This window comes from Ursus americanus, chromosome 1 (genome assembly GCF_024610735.1).
Source record: "Ursus americanus isolate L20-20 chromosome 1, mUrsAme1.1.p, whole genome shotgun sequence".
Taxonomy (NCBI): Eukaryota; Metazoa; Chordata; class Mammalia; order Carnivora; family Ursidae; genus Ursus; species Ursus americanus.
Genome location: NC_142127.1, coordinates 18263908 through 18277880, shown reverse-complemented (window position 1 = coordinate 18277880; position 13973 = coordinate 18263908). Strand labels below are relative to the sequence as shown.

At 44.4% G+C, this 13973-nt stretch overlaps 1 protein-coding gene across 1 annotated transcript in view; it reads left to right on the top strand.

Moving 5' to 3' along the window:
* Window positions 1-11052, top strand: part of LCT (lactase) — a 50322-nt gene extending 39270 nt beyond the window's left edge. The window contains exons 12-17 of the mRNA XM_045782850.2: window positions 996-1198; window positions 3119-3228; window positions 5573-5707; window positions 7581-7804; window positions 8626-8853; window positions 9445-11052. Of these exons, the coding sequence (XP_045638806.2) occupies window positions 996-1198; window positions 3119-3228; window positions 5573-5707; window positions 7581-7804; window positions 8626-8853; window positions 9445-9665 (1121 nt within the window). The 3' untranslated portion in view covers window positions 9666-11052. The remainder of the gene's footprint in view (window positions 1-995; window positions 1199-3118; window positions 3229-5572; window positions 5708-7580; window positions 7805-8625; window positions 8854-9444) is intronic.
* Window positions 11053-13973: the final 2921 nt, after the last annotated feature.

Here is a 13973-nt window from a genome sequence, read left to right as displayed (position 1 = left end):
GGATGTAGGAAAGGACAAGCCATCAGACTGTACAGGTCCACAGTGTGTTTTCTGCAACTTTAAAACTGAAGTTTGCAAAATTGATTTGGCCGACCTGAGCTCATCCGGACTTGAACCAATACGAGGCTGCTTATGGACATGATCTCACTTAGTATGGACATTCCTGCTGCAGATGCGTTTAGGTCCTTGATTATGGAGCGCTCTCCTGGGTACTGCTGGGGTGCTGTGTAAATACGTTGTCTGCCACTTAGTACTTTTCTAAGACACAAAAACCTTGTACTTCTAGACCACATAGACACTAAGGGTCTTGCATAAGGGATTATGGACCTGTCCTTGTGCCTTTAGAACCATCCAATTCACTTTTTCTCTAGTTCTGAGCCTAAGAGAGTGAATTTGTGTTCACATGAGTTCTTGGGATCACGTGTAAAAGCTGGAAAGAGCCACAAATCGTTACCACATTTATCTCCCATTGGTCCTTGGTTGGTGCTTTGGTTTACCATTCCTTCAATTTGCTGCAACACATGAGAGGTGGCCTTTCTCACGATGTTTGCTCTCATGGAATCTGTCAGCTGCTTCCATTAGCTGAATCCTCCAACCCTTACTTCCACTGTAGGTCCCCAGACAGTGCCAGGATGTCAGCTCCCAAGGCATATACTCTGCTGGGTACCTAGCCTGAGATATAGGAGCCACTTTTTGGGAGAAGCTTAAAGAAACCAGCGTTCTCATCAGACACAGTGCTGCTAGGTGCTTCCTATACACGCTCTCATCGCCTTCTGACAAGAACTTTCTTATCACTCACTTTGCCAGGGAGGAACCTGAAAGACTGAATTACCCAAAGTTACACAGCCAGCTAGAAACAAGCCAGGATTTGAATTCGCTTCCTCCTAACACCAAAATCTACACTCTTTCTCCCAAACACAGAAGCCATCTGTAGGGAGAGAGTGATGTTCTTGGCCATGTTCATTCTTCATTGACATCCATGTGTGTGTTTCTAGGAATCTCCTTTAGGCCCGGCACTGCCCCCTACATCGTTGGCCACAACCTAATAAAGGCTCACGCTGAGGCCTGGCATCTGTACAACGACGTGTACCGCGCCAGTCAAGGTGGCGTGATTTCCATCACCATCAGCAGCGACTGGGCTGAGCCCAGAGACCCCTCCAACCAGGAGGATGTGGAGGCAGCCAGGAGATACGTTCAGGTCTGTTTTCCCTCTGGTCATTGTTAATACTCTTGCCTTTCTTTCCCTCCTGTCATGAGCTAATGGAAATGGAATTAGATTGCAAAACAAAGATTTAGGTTCAAGGCCCTGTTTTGCTATTACCTGGTTTTGTGAGCTTGGAAAAAATCACCTAAACATTTTTGTAACTTGGTTATCTCATCTATGAAGCAGAGGCGACCTATCTATATCATAGGTTTGCTGTGATCAAAGGTCTTTGGGGTTGAGTTTTCTTTTAAGTCTTAAAAATGATTTGTACATGTAGTGCTTGCTACATGCAACACTGGCTTGAAGCTAAGAGAAATTCCATCTCTTCAATCTCTGGTTTGACTACAATAGCTAATAGAGCTGGGCTGCAATGTCACACTTCACCTGTAGGTGTCACCATCTAATTTTATTTATTCGGCCTAAGAATTCCTTGAGTTGGGGGCCTTTGGATTATGTGAAATTCATTAGTGCCCATAATTTTCCAATTCTGTGAGTTTAACATAAGGACATGCACCTTTGGTTATGGAATTTTGCTCCTAGAAAGTAGTCATTGGGCACCTGGCTGGCTCAGGCGGTTGAACATTCAAGTCTGATTCTTGATTTTGGCTCAGGTCATAATCTCAGGGTCGTGAGATCAAGCCCCGTATGGGGTTCTTTGCTCAGCACAGTCACAGTCTGCTTAAGATTCTCCCCCTCTCCTTCTGTCCCTCCCCATGCTCACGCTTTCTCTAAAATAAATAAATCCCCTGGCTCTTGCTAGTGTCTCTGATGGGGTTAGAAAGCACCTTCTCCCATGTTTCAGCATCAGAAAAGAAAGGCAAGGGTCTCTCTCTCTCCGCACTGGCCCCCACTTTTGGCTCTGTGGAGGAGCCTGAAGAGAACAGCATTCTGAGGGGACAACATGGGTCTTCGTTTCAGACTTTTCACAAGAGAACTTGGTAACAGAAGTCAAATTAATGAATGCAAATAAGAGCTTAATTTTCCCATTTATTAGCCAGTTGAGGAAAAAGTCTTGGAACACAAGTCTCATTTTAGACTCACAGAACTAGTAAAGTAGAGCAATAATTTTCCAGAAATCAAAACCCCAAACCTCAGGAAATGTTAAGCTCTGATCTCATTAGATTGAGCCGCCTGATGAACTCTGATACTGTGGCCCAGGATCAGGATACACACATACCCCAAATCAGCTTCCGCGGAAACACTTTGTTACCTCGAGTGCACAAGGCCTCTTTTGCCAGCGTGTGTTCCAAAGCCTCCTCTTTGAGAATGGAAGCTGCCCTCACCCCACATTTAAGGCATCAGCCAGCAAGTGAGGGGGCGATGGGGAGAGACCGAAGGAGCCTCTCAGGACCCCAGCATCATCATATTTGGGTGCTACATATCCTCCTTAAGGGTAAGGATTGTCTAGACCCCATTAAAGAAAATAGGTTGAAAAGTTCCCCAGGGAACTCTTGGCCTTGGGTAGCCAGGAAAGCCTTGCAACTCAGCCCTCCCCAGAGTTCTGGTTGATCCTTAGGCAGGATGATGGGGAAGGGCCTACTCTGGGGTAAGAGGAAATCCACAGCCTGGAGGCTTCTAGTCTCTCCTGGTCTTCTGCGGGACCCTGCCAAGGGCAGCCAGGCAGCATCTACTGGGTTCTGAGGCAGTGCTCAGTGCAGTTCATTCCTTTTGAGCTGCAGGGGTTGAGAATGCGGCCCTGCCCGCAAGGAGACTAGCAGGTGGGAAGACCTGTGGGCATTTAAGCTGGAACATGCGAACAGCTGCAGAGGAGATGCAAGTTTAAGCCCGGGGGTGTGGGGGTGGGGGTGGGAGGAGAGGGTGGGTTCTGAGGTCAGTGACTTGTGAGCAGGAGAGCTGCTGTCTCCTAGTGTGACCCCGTTAATGCCCAGGCTGTCACCCCCACCCCACCTGCAGTTTATGGGAGGCTGGTTTGCACATCCTATTTTCAAGAATGGTGATTATAACGAGGTGATGAAGACACGGATCCGTGACCGGAGCTTGGCTGCGGGCCTCAGCAAGTCTCGGTAAGTCCTGGTGCCCACGCGCTCAGCCAGGGAAAGGTCAGGAGGAAGTCTGATCCGTGATGCCAAACTGAGGCTCCTGGTGGACAGCTCAGTGGTGACAGCATGGCCGTTGGGGTCAGAGACAGTCAGAGGCCTGTCTTAGGCAAATTACTGTATGTATCTCTGAGGTTCCCTGCTGGCTGGGAAGACTGAACATGATTGCACATGTGAAGCTCTCAGCTGAGGACAGGGCCTTGCTGTGTATTTGACAAAACGTAGACGTGGTTATTATTCTGTAGGACCGCCAGGAAATTTGTCTTCTTAGCAATCCACCACCTCACGCAAGGACGAATTCCCCAGCTCATCCTAGTTAATATATCACCACCACCTTATGAGTGAATGTGAGTAGCAGTGGGGAACTGCCAGGCACGTGCGTTTTGTCATTTGGCCAGTAGGGGGCGATGGTTGCACCAAAGCAGTCCTACTTTTGGTCCACTCCTCTTTCTGTCAAGGGAGTAATAGCAACATGGACACTTGGCATTTATCCATCTTCTATTGGCATTCTTAGTCGTATTTAAGGAAGAATAAACTGAGGCACAAAGATTATGGCAAGATTACCCAGCTACTGAAGTGAGAGTTGGGATTTGAAACCAAGCTGACTCCAGGGCCCCCACTCTGAGTTGAAGAGTCATCTGACTAGGATTAGAGCTGTGGTGTGCAGAAGGGGACAGAGTGACCTGGCCTTAAGGGAATATACCCACAAGCTCCAAGGGAACTCATGTGACCATGAGCAGGGAGGATAAAAGGAATTCCAAAGGTATGAATTCCTAACATAGCCAGTGGAGCCTTTCCCTTATGTAGCCCAGCTGTGCAGGTTCAAGAATCCAGTCCCCATCCTTACAACGCACTCCTGCCCAGGCTGGGGCAAGTCCCACTGAGCGGGCTGTGCCTCAAGGTCGGATCTGCTAACTCTGGTCTCAAACAAGCATGCTGGCACTCTAGTCCATCGACACAACTCGGCTGAGCACCTACTGTGTGCCCAGGTCAGGGCCAGGTCCAGTAAGATCCATGTAAGGAGAGGCTTCCAAGCCTGGCTCCTCAAGCTGCCGACACGCCAGCTGGGAAGAGAGTAACTTCACCACTATAGTTCTCTTCCCTAATTTCTCCATACAAAGAAAATTCAGAAGATGAGATGAGGGAGGGCTGAGTAGAACCAGACTTCATGGACAAGGTGGGACATCACTTAAGCTGGGTCTTGACAATGCATAGCGTGTGGGAGAGCAGAGGGCATTCCAACTGAGGGGAAGGGCGTGAGCGCTGGCCTGCTGGGAATGAGTGGGTACCTGCAATTGAGAGTTGGGGGAACTGGCCGAGTGGCTGGGGGTGGGGGGAAAGGCCACAGGGCAGAGGCCCTAACGAGCCACTGCTAGCTTCTGGGCAGGAGGGTGAGAGGTGTGAGGGGTTTGGGCTTTAGTTTTCTCCCAGCATTTCAGAAACCCCAGTGGGGGAAGGTTTTGATCCACCAGGTTAATGGCAGCAAAAATCTCAGTCAAGATGGAAGTGTCAGGTGCCTAAGCAGGGTCATCTCTAAGCAATCCTAAACTAGCAGCCCCAGGGGTTCCCTGTCAGGACACACGAGATCAGATTCGGTTGTGGAACCTGTAAGTGCTGCCCCCAAGTGCATGTCAGCCATGTTCTGTAGAAAAGCCTCACCTAGGGTACATGTGGAAAATGCTCCACCAGAGGTTTAAAAAAAAGCGTAGTAAAATCATGTGAGCATAAAGTCCAAATCTCAAAAGTTCAATGAATTTTTAAAAAATATTTCCCCTACTAATAAGGATGGACTTTGGAGAAAAGAGGCATGCCTAAACAAATCACAACAGAAACAGAGTACCTTAGAAAGGGCAGATTATGGAAATAGAAATTATATTAAAACCTTGTGACCATGAAGGATTAGTCTCAAGGGATGTATCTCTGACCTGTTCTTGATTTCAGAATCTATCATAGGTGGTTAAGTATTAGAAGATGCATGTTAATTATTGAAGTAAATAAAAATATACCTGTGTGTACATAATGTCCATGTGTATGGCCCTGAAGAGGTTTCTAAAAGTCACTTGGAGTTTGAACTGGCCAACAGGAAGACAGAGGGTCTTGTTACAAAAAAGGGAAGTGAGGTTTTTGGTCTGGTGGGAGGAGCCTCGGGTGCTTTCAGCAGCAGCTGGAAGGATCTCTGCTTGCTTCTGGACAGCACCCCGCCTGCCCCCACTAGGCCTATAGTTTAGAGAGCTCCCCCAACCCTGCCCCAGGACATTCTCTTCCCAAAGCATAATGCTCAAGCCCCACACTTATGGCTCCTTCCACCCAGGCTCCCAGAGTTCACGGAGAGTGAGAAGAGGAGGATCAATGGCACCTATGACTTTTTTGGGTTCAATCACTACACCACCGTCCTGGCCTACAACCTTGACTATGCCTCTTGGATCTCTTCCTTTGATGCAGACAGGTAAGTCGGCCAACAGGGCATGTGGAACAATCTTTGGAGAAGACAGCAAGGTGCCCTTTGCCCAGCTCTTAGTGCACAGCCTCAGAGAGCTGTCTCCTGATACCATATATCCTGGCATTTGAGGATGAGTCCACTCCTGAGATACCTAGTCAAACCTCTGTCAGTCCGCTAGTAATACCTGCTAGGATTTCTAAGGTGCTTCTCATTGAGACAGACAAGATTGGAGTTCTTGTCAAACATGTTCAAGACTTCATGTATTTTTCTTCCCTTGGTTTTCTTCTTTTGTCAGATTTGTTTCACTTATCAGATGTATTTCAGTCAAAATAACAGTAAGGGTTTCGTTGTGTTTTTTTTTCCCCTTTTTGGGGTAAATGTCAAACTATTATTTTTGCATTATACAAATATACTTACGGTGGAAACATCAGAAAGCAAGAATAGGAAATTCTTATGGGTGTCATTCCAGAAGTGTATGCATATGTGTAGGAGGTATACTACTCTCCTTCTCTTCATAAATATAACATGTAAGTACATACATGATATAAACTATAAGTATAGTTTATGTGGTATGTATTTATACATAAAAATGTATTACCAAAACCACAATGATATTGATATATAGAGAGACATATAGATGGATATACACTGTCTTGTTCCTTTTATAACAAGCATGTTTCCACATCAGCTGTGAATCGAGGTCCTTTTAAACACCTACCCCCCCCCCAACTGCATTTCTGCAACCCCCAGAGTTGGACTCGCTGAGGGGTCTGAGAACACCCTGCCCCCCCCGCCGGTCCCTATCCAAGCACCCACCGGAGTCTTGCTGCCTCATGGTTCCTTGCATTGTCTCCCTGTGAACTATGTTGACACTTATAAAATATTCTGGGTCCACTTCAGCTGAGCAAGAAAAATTCAGTTACTGGTAAGACTTTTTTTTTTTCTGAAGGATTTGGACATTAAGATCTAAATAATTGGTTCTTATTTGAAATGTATGACTCTGCAGAGAAAGATAAATACCATATGATCTCACTCATATGGGAAATTTAAGAAGGAAAACAGATGAACATACGGGAAGGGGAGAAAAAGAAAGGAGAGAGAAACCAACCACAGGAGACTCTTAACGATCGAGAACAAACTGAGGGTTGGTGGAGGGGAGGTGGGTGGGGATGGGCTGCATGAGTGATGGGTATTAAGGAGGGCAATTGTGGTGATGAGCACTGGGTGTTTTATGTAAGTGACAAATCACTGAATATTACTCTAGAAACCAATTCTGTAAGTTAAGCAAAATTAAAAAAAAAAAAAAAAAGATTCTGGAGACGTTCAAGTTTCTGTGCTTCCCCCAGGAGGTGCTTCTTTGGCACAAGCTGTTGCCCTCCCCTGGTCTATCGCTGGAGAGAAGCAGGATCTTGGGCTCTTAAAGCAGGTCCCAGCCTATCTGCTCCCTGTCCTCACACAAATGGGGGCCCCAACCACTGGTGCCTGTGGCCACACCTCTGGTGTTGACTAGATGTTGTTGACGCAGGGAAGCCCATTCTCTCCTGACACAGCACTCAGATCCTACTGGAGACTGTGATCAGGGAATCCCAGAGCCTTTCACAGCCTTTGGAGGGATCAGTCCATGAGTAAAGCCATTCATCTGTAGAGGTGCACAGAGAGAGCTCAGGTGGCCTGTCACAGCTACCCCAGCATTGAGCAGCACAACTAGAACTAATGAAAAGAGAATGTGAGGCAACCTGACTCTTTGCGGTTAGTCATGACTGTCAAGTCTAGACTAAACCTAAGGCTTTTCCTAGGATAAATCCTGCTTTGTGTTTTGTGCAAAGGGCCTCTAGGGATTTACAAATTAAGACCTAATCTCTGGTGTTTGCACCTGTAGGGGAGTTGCCTCCATCGCAGATCGCTCTTGGCCCGACTCTGGTTCCTTCTGGCTGAAGATGACACCATTTGGCTTCAGGAAGATACTGAACTGGTTGAAGGAGGAGTACAACAACCCCCCAATTTATATAACAGAGAATGGAGTGTCCCAACGGGGAGAAACGGACCTCAGTGACACCCTCAGGATCTACTACCTCCGCAGTTACATCAACGAAGCCCTGAAAGGTAGGACAGGCCCATCCCTTACTCCATGTGCACCTTTCACCACCGGAAACGCCTGCTAATGTCTCCAGTTAGGGGAATACTGTATCCATGAGACCCCACCATGAGAAAGAGGTGGCTTCTCACTTCTGTTGGGTTTAAGCTTTTGAGGCTGCACTCTGAGTCTTTTCCTTCCTAGATGTAAGCTCAGCAAACAACCCCAGTTGCCTGATGATAGAGTGAGACCTGAATTCCTGGCCAGAGTCATCTGCTCTGCGGGATCATTCCTGATGTCTGATGTCCCTGACCAGCAGCGGCCTGCTGAAGGCAGGAGCTAGGAGGAGGAGATGCAGGCTGTGGGGGCTGTCTGTAGGGTCTTTTGTTCCTCAAGCGGAAATTTGAGACCCTCAGCTCAGCAGAACCCTCTGGGATGGGATTAGGACAAGGGACTCTAATGCTAAGTGGAAGAGTGAGTGCTGCAGCAGCAGAAAGAAACGGTTAGAAAGTCCTAGTCCAGTGAAAATCTTTTCCAAGGGGCACTTATTCTCCTTTGGAAGAAGCATTAGCGCTCTAAGGCGCTCCCCAAGACTGGTATGCCAACATGTGGAGACAGGACTGCAGGTGACTCAGCAGGATTAATGTAGTCTACGAATGTTCCTGATTCCCATCCAGGACTGAGCCTTTCTAGGAAAATGCTGATGGCTCTAAGTCCATCCACAGAGGACCCTTCACCTGCAAGCGGGGACTGGGAGAGCTGCAGGAAGCCGCGGCTTCTGGAGGCTGGGCGGAATGGGCTCTTTAATAAAACAAAGGAAGCTCACACTGTAGCCTCTGCATTTGGGCAGCTGTGCAAGATAAGGTGGACCTTCGAGGATACACGGTTTGGAGTGTGATGGACAACTTTGAGTGGGCCACAGGCTTTGCAGAGCGGTTTGGTCTGCATTTTGTGAACTACACGGACCCTTCTCTGCCAAGAATCCCAAAAGCATCAGCCAAGTTCTTCGCCTCGATAGCCCGGTGCAACGGCTTCCCTGACCCTGCTGCGGGGCCACACCCTTGTCTCCAGCCAGAAGGTGAGAGGTGGCTCTGGGAGGGACTAAAGCCAGAGGATGAGAGGGGCCTTTTCAGTCTATTTTCTTCTAGTTTATTCCCCTCCTCTCTGCCTTTCCAATATTTATTTTCATTCATTCATTCAACCAAAATATCTTTGAATGCTCCATTCTTAAGATGAACCAAGGGAACCAAAGATTAATGGTACATCTAGAAACTAGGCCCTGGTCTGGGAAGAGCAAGTCTAGATTCTTGTCCCAGCCCTACCACTAACTCTGCAACCTGAGGCAAGAAACCAGGCACGTGCCTTCAGGTGGACATAAGGATCTAACACAATGACTGCAGACACAGTGCTTGGCAAGATGTAATGGGCCTAAGATCTGAATGACTGAAAAGCATAAATTACTACAGAAAAGAGGTAATTATCCACTTTACTCCAACTACTTCATTCAGAGGTTCAGTAACTCCGTGAAAGGGATGCATCCTGTCATCAGCTCAGCAATGAGCTCGCGCTGGATGCCCGTGTCACTCTATTCCAAGGAATATCGGTTAACATGGATCTGCTAACTACACCTGTGCGAGTGCATAAACTGCCCTCTGTCTTCCTCTCCTAGGTGCTGGACCTACAGTCAGCCCCATGCGAAAGGAGGAGGTGCGGTTCCTGGGGTTAGCACTAGGTGTGACAGAAGCCCAGACAGCTTTGTATGTACTCTTTTCTCTCGCGATTCTCGGCGTCTGTTGTGTGACATTTTTGTCATACAAGTACCGTAAGCACTCCAAGCAAGGGAAAACACAAGCAGGCCAACAGGAATTGAGCACTATTTCTGCATTCTGACCCACAAGTTACCACTTGCTCCAGTTCTGCAAAACAAGCCTAGTTTGCCTGTACACCTTCACTGCCCACAAACTCCTTAGGATCATCTGCCCATGCCAGATTTCTTCATAAAGGCCTTCTGCGCTGTAGGACTATATGAATCTTGAAGTCTCGTCTCTAATTAAAATGGAAATACGTCTTGTCCCAGTATCAGGAATTCATGAGAGCACTGGAAGATCCTGCACCTGGCTCTTGTGGAAATGTGCAAGTACTGACCTCATCGGGTGGTTCTATGAGCCACTTAACCGGGCTCTTTTAAGGTTCAGAGGCTTTGTAGGTGGAAATATGAGTAAAAACCATAGCAATCCTTTTTATAAGACATCAACTCCACTGTGTAGATGGACTGCATTGTCATCTCCTGCCCTCTCTTCAAACTGCTTCCCAGCCTCAGACCTTATGTTGCTTAGAAAAGAAAAATGGTACTGTGAGCTATGTCCTATAGCCTATGGCTGCTTCTCCTTGAGAAGGTAGGTTCCCAAGAATTTATGCAGTCACACAAGCCCTCTGGGGCTTCTAAGCTTTTCCACCAGACCCATGCTTTCTGCTTACATTACATATTCCCTGGGCAGAGATACCCTACCATCCAAAGAGAGATGACCTCTGAATGATCCTTTATTCCCCTCATAGCCACCTTTTATATCCTTCCTAACTTCCCCCTGCCCAGGATGACTTCAAAGGCCCATGTAATCTGCCCTTGGTTCACTTAGCTTATTTCTCTTCTTTCTCTCTCAATTTGTGGTAATTCTGAACCTCGTGTAAGCCCTTGACTATCCCCTCTTCGTGTTTTTGCAAATACAATTCTTCTCCCTAGGATGCCCCTTCTTCCGAAAATGCCTTCGAATCTCAGCTCAAACAATGCACTTTCCTCTCTGCATAGCTTCCCCTGAATTCCCCAAAACATTCCTTCCTCTACTTTGCTCATAAATACCCCCTATTACAGCTTGTCCATATTATACTGGAAGTATATATTTCTCTACTATCAGCCTCTTGAGGATAAAGGACCACATCTGTCTCCAGCAAGCACAGGAGACAGGGCACAGAAAGCACACCTGCTCCTTTTGTGTGTTTATTCACAAAACACATTCAGAGTAGTGGTGGGAGCACAGAAAGATGATGTGGTCTTTATCAATTCCCCTCAATGTGCTAATAATAATAATAAGACAATCTCAATGTAGAATACTTAAAAACTTATTTCTAGATATCAGGGAGAATGTTATTTAAAAATAAAGAGTAGTTTTCAGCTAGATTTAAAAGAGTGATCATCAGGTGCCTGGCTGGCTGGGTTGGTGGAGCATGTGACTCTTAACCACAGGGTCATGAGTCTGAGCCCCACATGTGGCATGGAGTTTACTTAAAATAAAATTAAATGATTATGCTTGAAATTTTGTTTCTTGCAGGCATTCCTTACCTGAATTTGTTGTATCTGTAGAAAATTCCTATCAAATGTTTCACTGCTGGGGGCCCCAACCTGACAATTTATGGTATAGAAGCATTTTCCTCTATCAACAGATGGAAAAGTTTGTCAGATGGGGGTAAGGGTAGTTCTAAAACTGAGAGAAAGACAGTATTGTAAGTTGTCAATTACATCTAAATCTCAAAATTCAATGTAACTTTTTTGAGGAGGGGGGCATAGACGGATATAAAGTTTCACATTAAATAAACCTGTAGGAAGAGCCAGAACAATCTGGGCAAAAAAAAAGAAAAAGCATTATAGAGCTAGTTATAAAAAAAATAGCTTGGTAGCAGGGAGAGAAAAGAAAGATTAACAAAAGGGAAGACTACACATAAACAACTACATATGGGCATAAAGGACAGGGCAAAGGTGGCATGCCAAATTAGGGGGACAGACAGAGTAGTCCATAAATGGTGGTGGGTCAAGAGGTTAGCTCCTGAGGATGTTAGCCACAGGGAAGGGAGCCAGATCCCATCCCAGGATACTAGACTTAAATGTAAAAGAAATGAAACCATGAGAATACTAGGACGGAAGGGTGGATTTTTTAAAATTAATTTTCAAAGAGAAGTATTTATAAGCAAGACTTACGACCCAGAGGCCATAAAGAAAAACACTGATAAATCTGATCACACAAATACTGTGGCAAAAAATTACTGTCAACATACTCATCAAAAGATAAACAGGGAGAAAATATTTATAGCATATGCTAGACAAAGGGCTAAATTTCTTTATGTACATGGAATTCTTATATATCAATAAAGATGAAAAAAATAAAAATTGGCAAATACAGGCAGTTCTCAAAATAAACTGAAATGACCAGTAATATTAAGACACTCAACGACATTCGTGATCAATACAATGCATATAAAATGCATACAATTTTTCATCTACCACTGACAAAGATGAAAAAATGTAACAGTGTTGGTAAGAATATGGGGAAATCACCATTCTGAGACCTGCTGGTGGGAGAGTAAATTCATAAAGCCTTTAGAGGCAACAGTCTGGCAACAGCATTTATAATCCAAACTGCAAACAAACACTCCATGACTCAGTTATACAAACATAGCCTACTGTACAGGTACTATATATTTTCACAGCTAAGAAGATACTGTCCCAAAGATGTTCAGTATAGCAGTATTTCTAATAGAAAAACAAAAACAAGCGGGGGAAAAAAAAAAAACCCTGTAATAACTAATGGATGCCACCAGAGAACAGATTAAGTTGGGGTACATTTATCAAGTAAAATGTTACACAGCCATTAATAAGAATGAGGTAGCTATGTGTTGACAGGGAAAGATCTTCAAGACTGTGTAAGTAAAAAACAAGATGCAGAGCAGTATATATAATATGATCGTATTTAAAAAATATCACATATTGGCTTATATATGTGTAACATTTTCTGAAGATTACAAAAGAAACTGTTACTAGAGGTTACTCTGGAGTTACCTCTGGGGTAAGATGCAAGGAAAGAGACTTATTTTCATCTCACAGCCTTCTATGTTGTTTTGAATTTTTTACCAAGTATACTTTTTAAATTATAAAACAGAGGAGGGACCCTCCTACTCAGATTGTGAACATTCTTTTATGTACGTTTCTCTGAAATCTAATTTTTTTCAAGCAAACAAACGAGGTACTCCAAGTTTCTGCAAGCATATTTCTAATAGTTATTAGCAGGGTCACACCCATTTGAAAGGTTTGGGGTTTTTTTAAATCACATATTGCTGTATTTTTCAAGATTATAATCCTTTACTTAAATGGGATGCTTGGTGAAAATTTTTCTTTTCCAAACTCACTTTTTAAATTATGCAAGTAATATGATCATTGCAGAAAAGTGGGAAAACCAATTAGGTGCAAAAAGAACTAAAAGAACAAATAACCATCTTACCATTGTTAATGTTTGGTTGTTTTCTTTACGTTAATACAGGTACTATCTATATATAAAATGTGTTTACAAAGCTGAGATCATACTGTACCTACAACTCTGTATTCTGCTTTTTTCCCCCTAAACACATAACAGGTAGTCAATGAAAACATGTTAAACTGAATTGATAAATTAGTATTGTACCATTTCTCCTCATCAAAAGTTAATTATTTCTGCAGAAGGCATTTGGTTGGTATAAGACTTAACGAGTATGTTTGTACCTAAACTTTGTGTACATTTATGATCATTCCTTAGAAAAAATGATCAAGGAGTTTGAAACATTTAAGGCTGCTGATGTTTTCTGGAAAGAGTATACCAGTCTTCACTCTTACCAACATCATAGCCTGGCTGTTTCCTTGCCAACATTATTAGCATTTTTAAAAATCGTTATTTCATAGGTGAAAAACAGAAAGTTTGCTCTGAGAAAATTTCCTCTTCCCGTTACAAAATTGAGTCAGTCTATAAGGTCACTCAAAAATGCTATCTTCCAATCTAAAAATGGAAGGTTAAAAGAGGAACTGTCAAGCTTACTCTTTCTCAAACATTACAAGTTAGTGGTCTCCATTACCAGAACAAAGGAATGAAGTATCATGTAAGTCAGGTTAAGAATCTCTTTAAAATTCTTAAGAATAACCAAATGAGCAGAAGGCATATCTTTATTCCATACTTCCTGTCCTACCTACAGGTACTTTAGGTCTTTGAAAGGTGACTGTCCAGAGCAAAACTTCAGGATAAAGGTGACGGAGAACTAGCTGTAACTCAGCAGCTGTTTTGCATCTGAGGAGAACAAAGACCATACATAACATTATGCAAACAAAGTGATGCCTCACTGACTTAGGACAGACAGCAACATAGCATCCATGTATGTCAGAAAACATCTTCCTTCAGTGATATG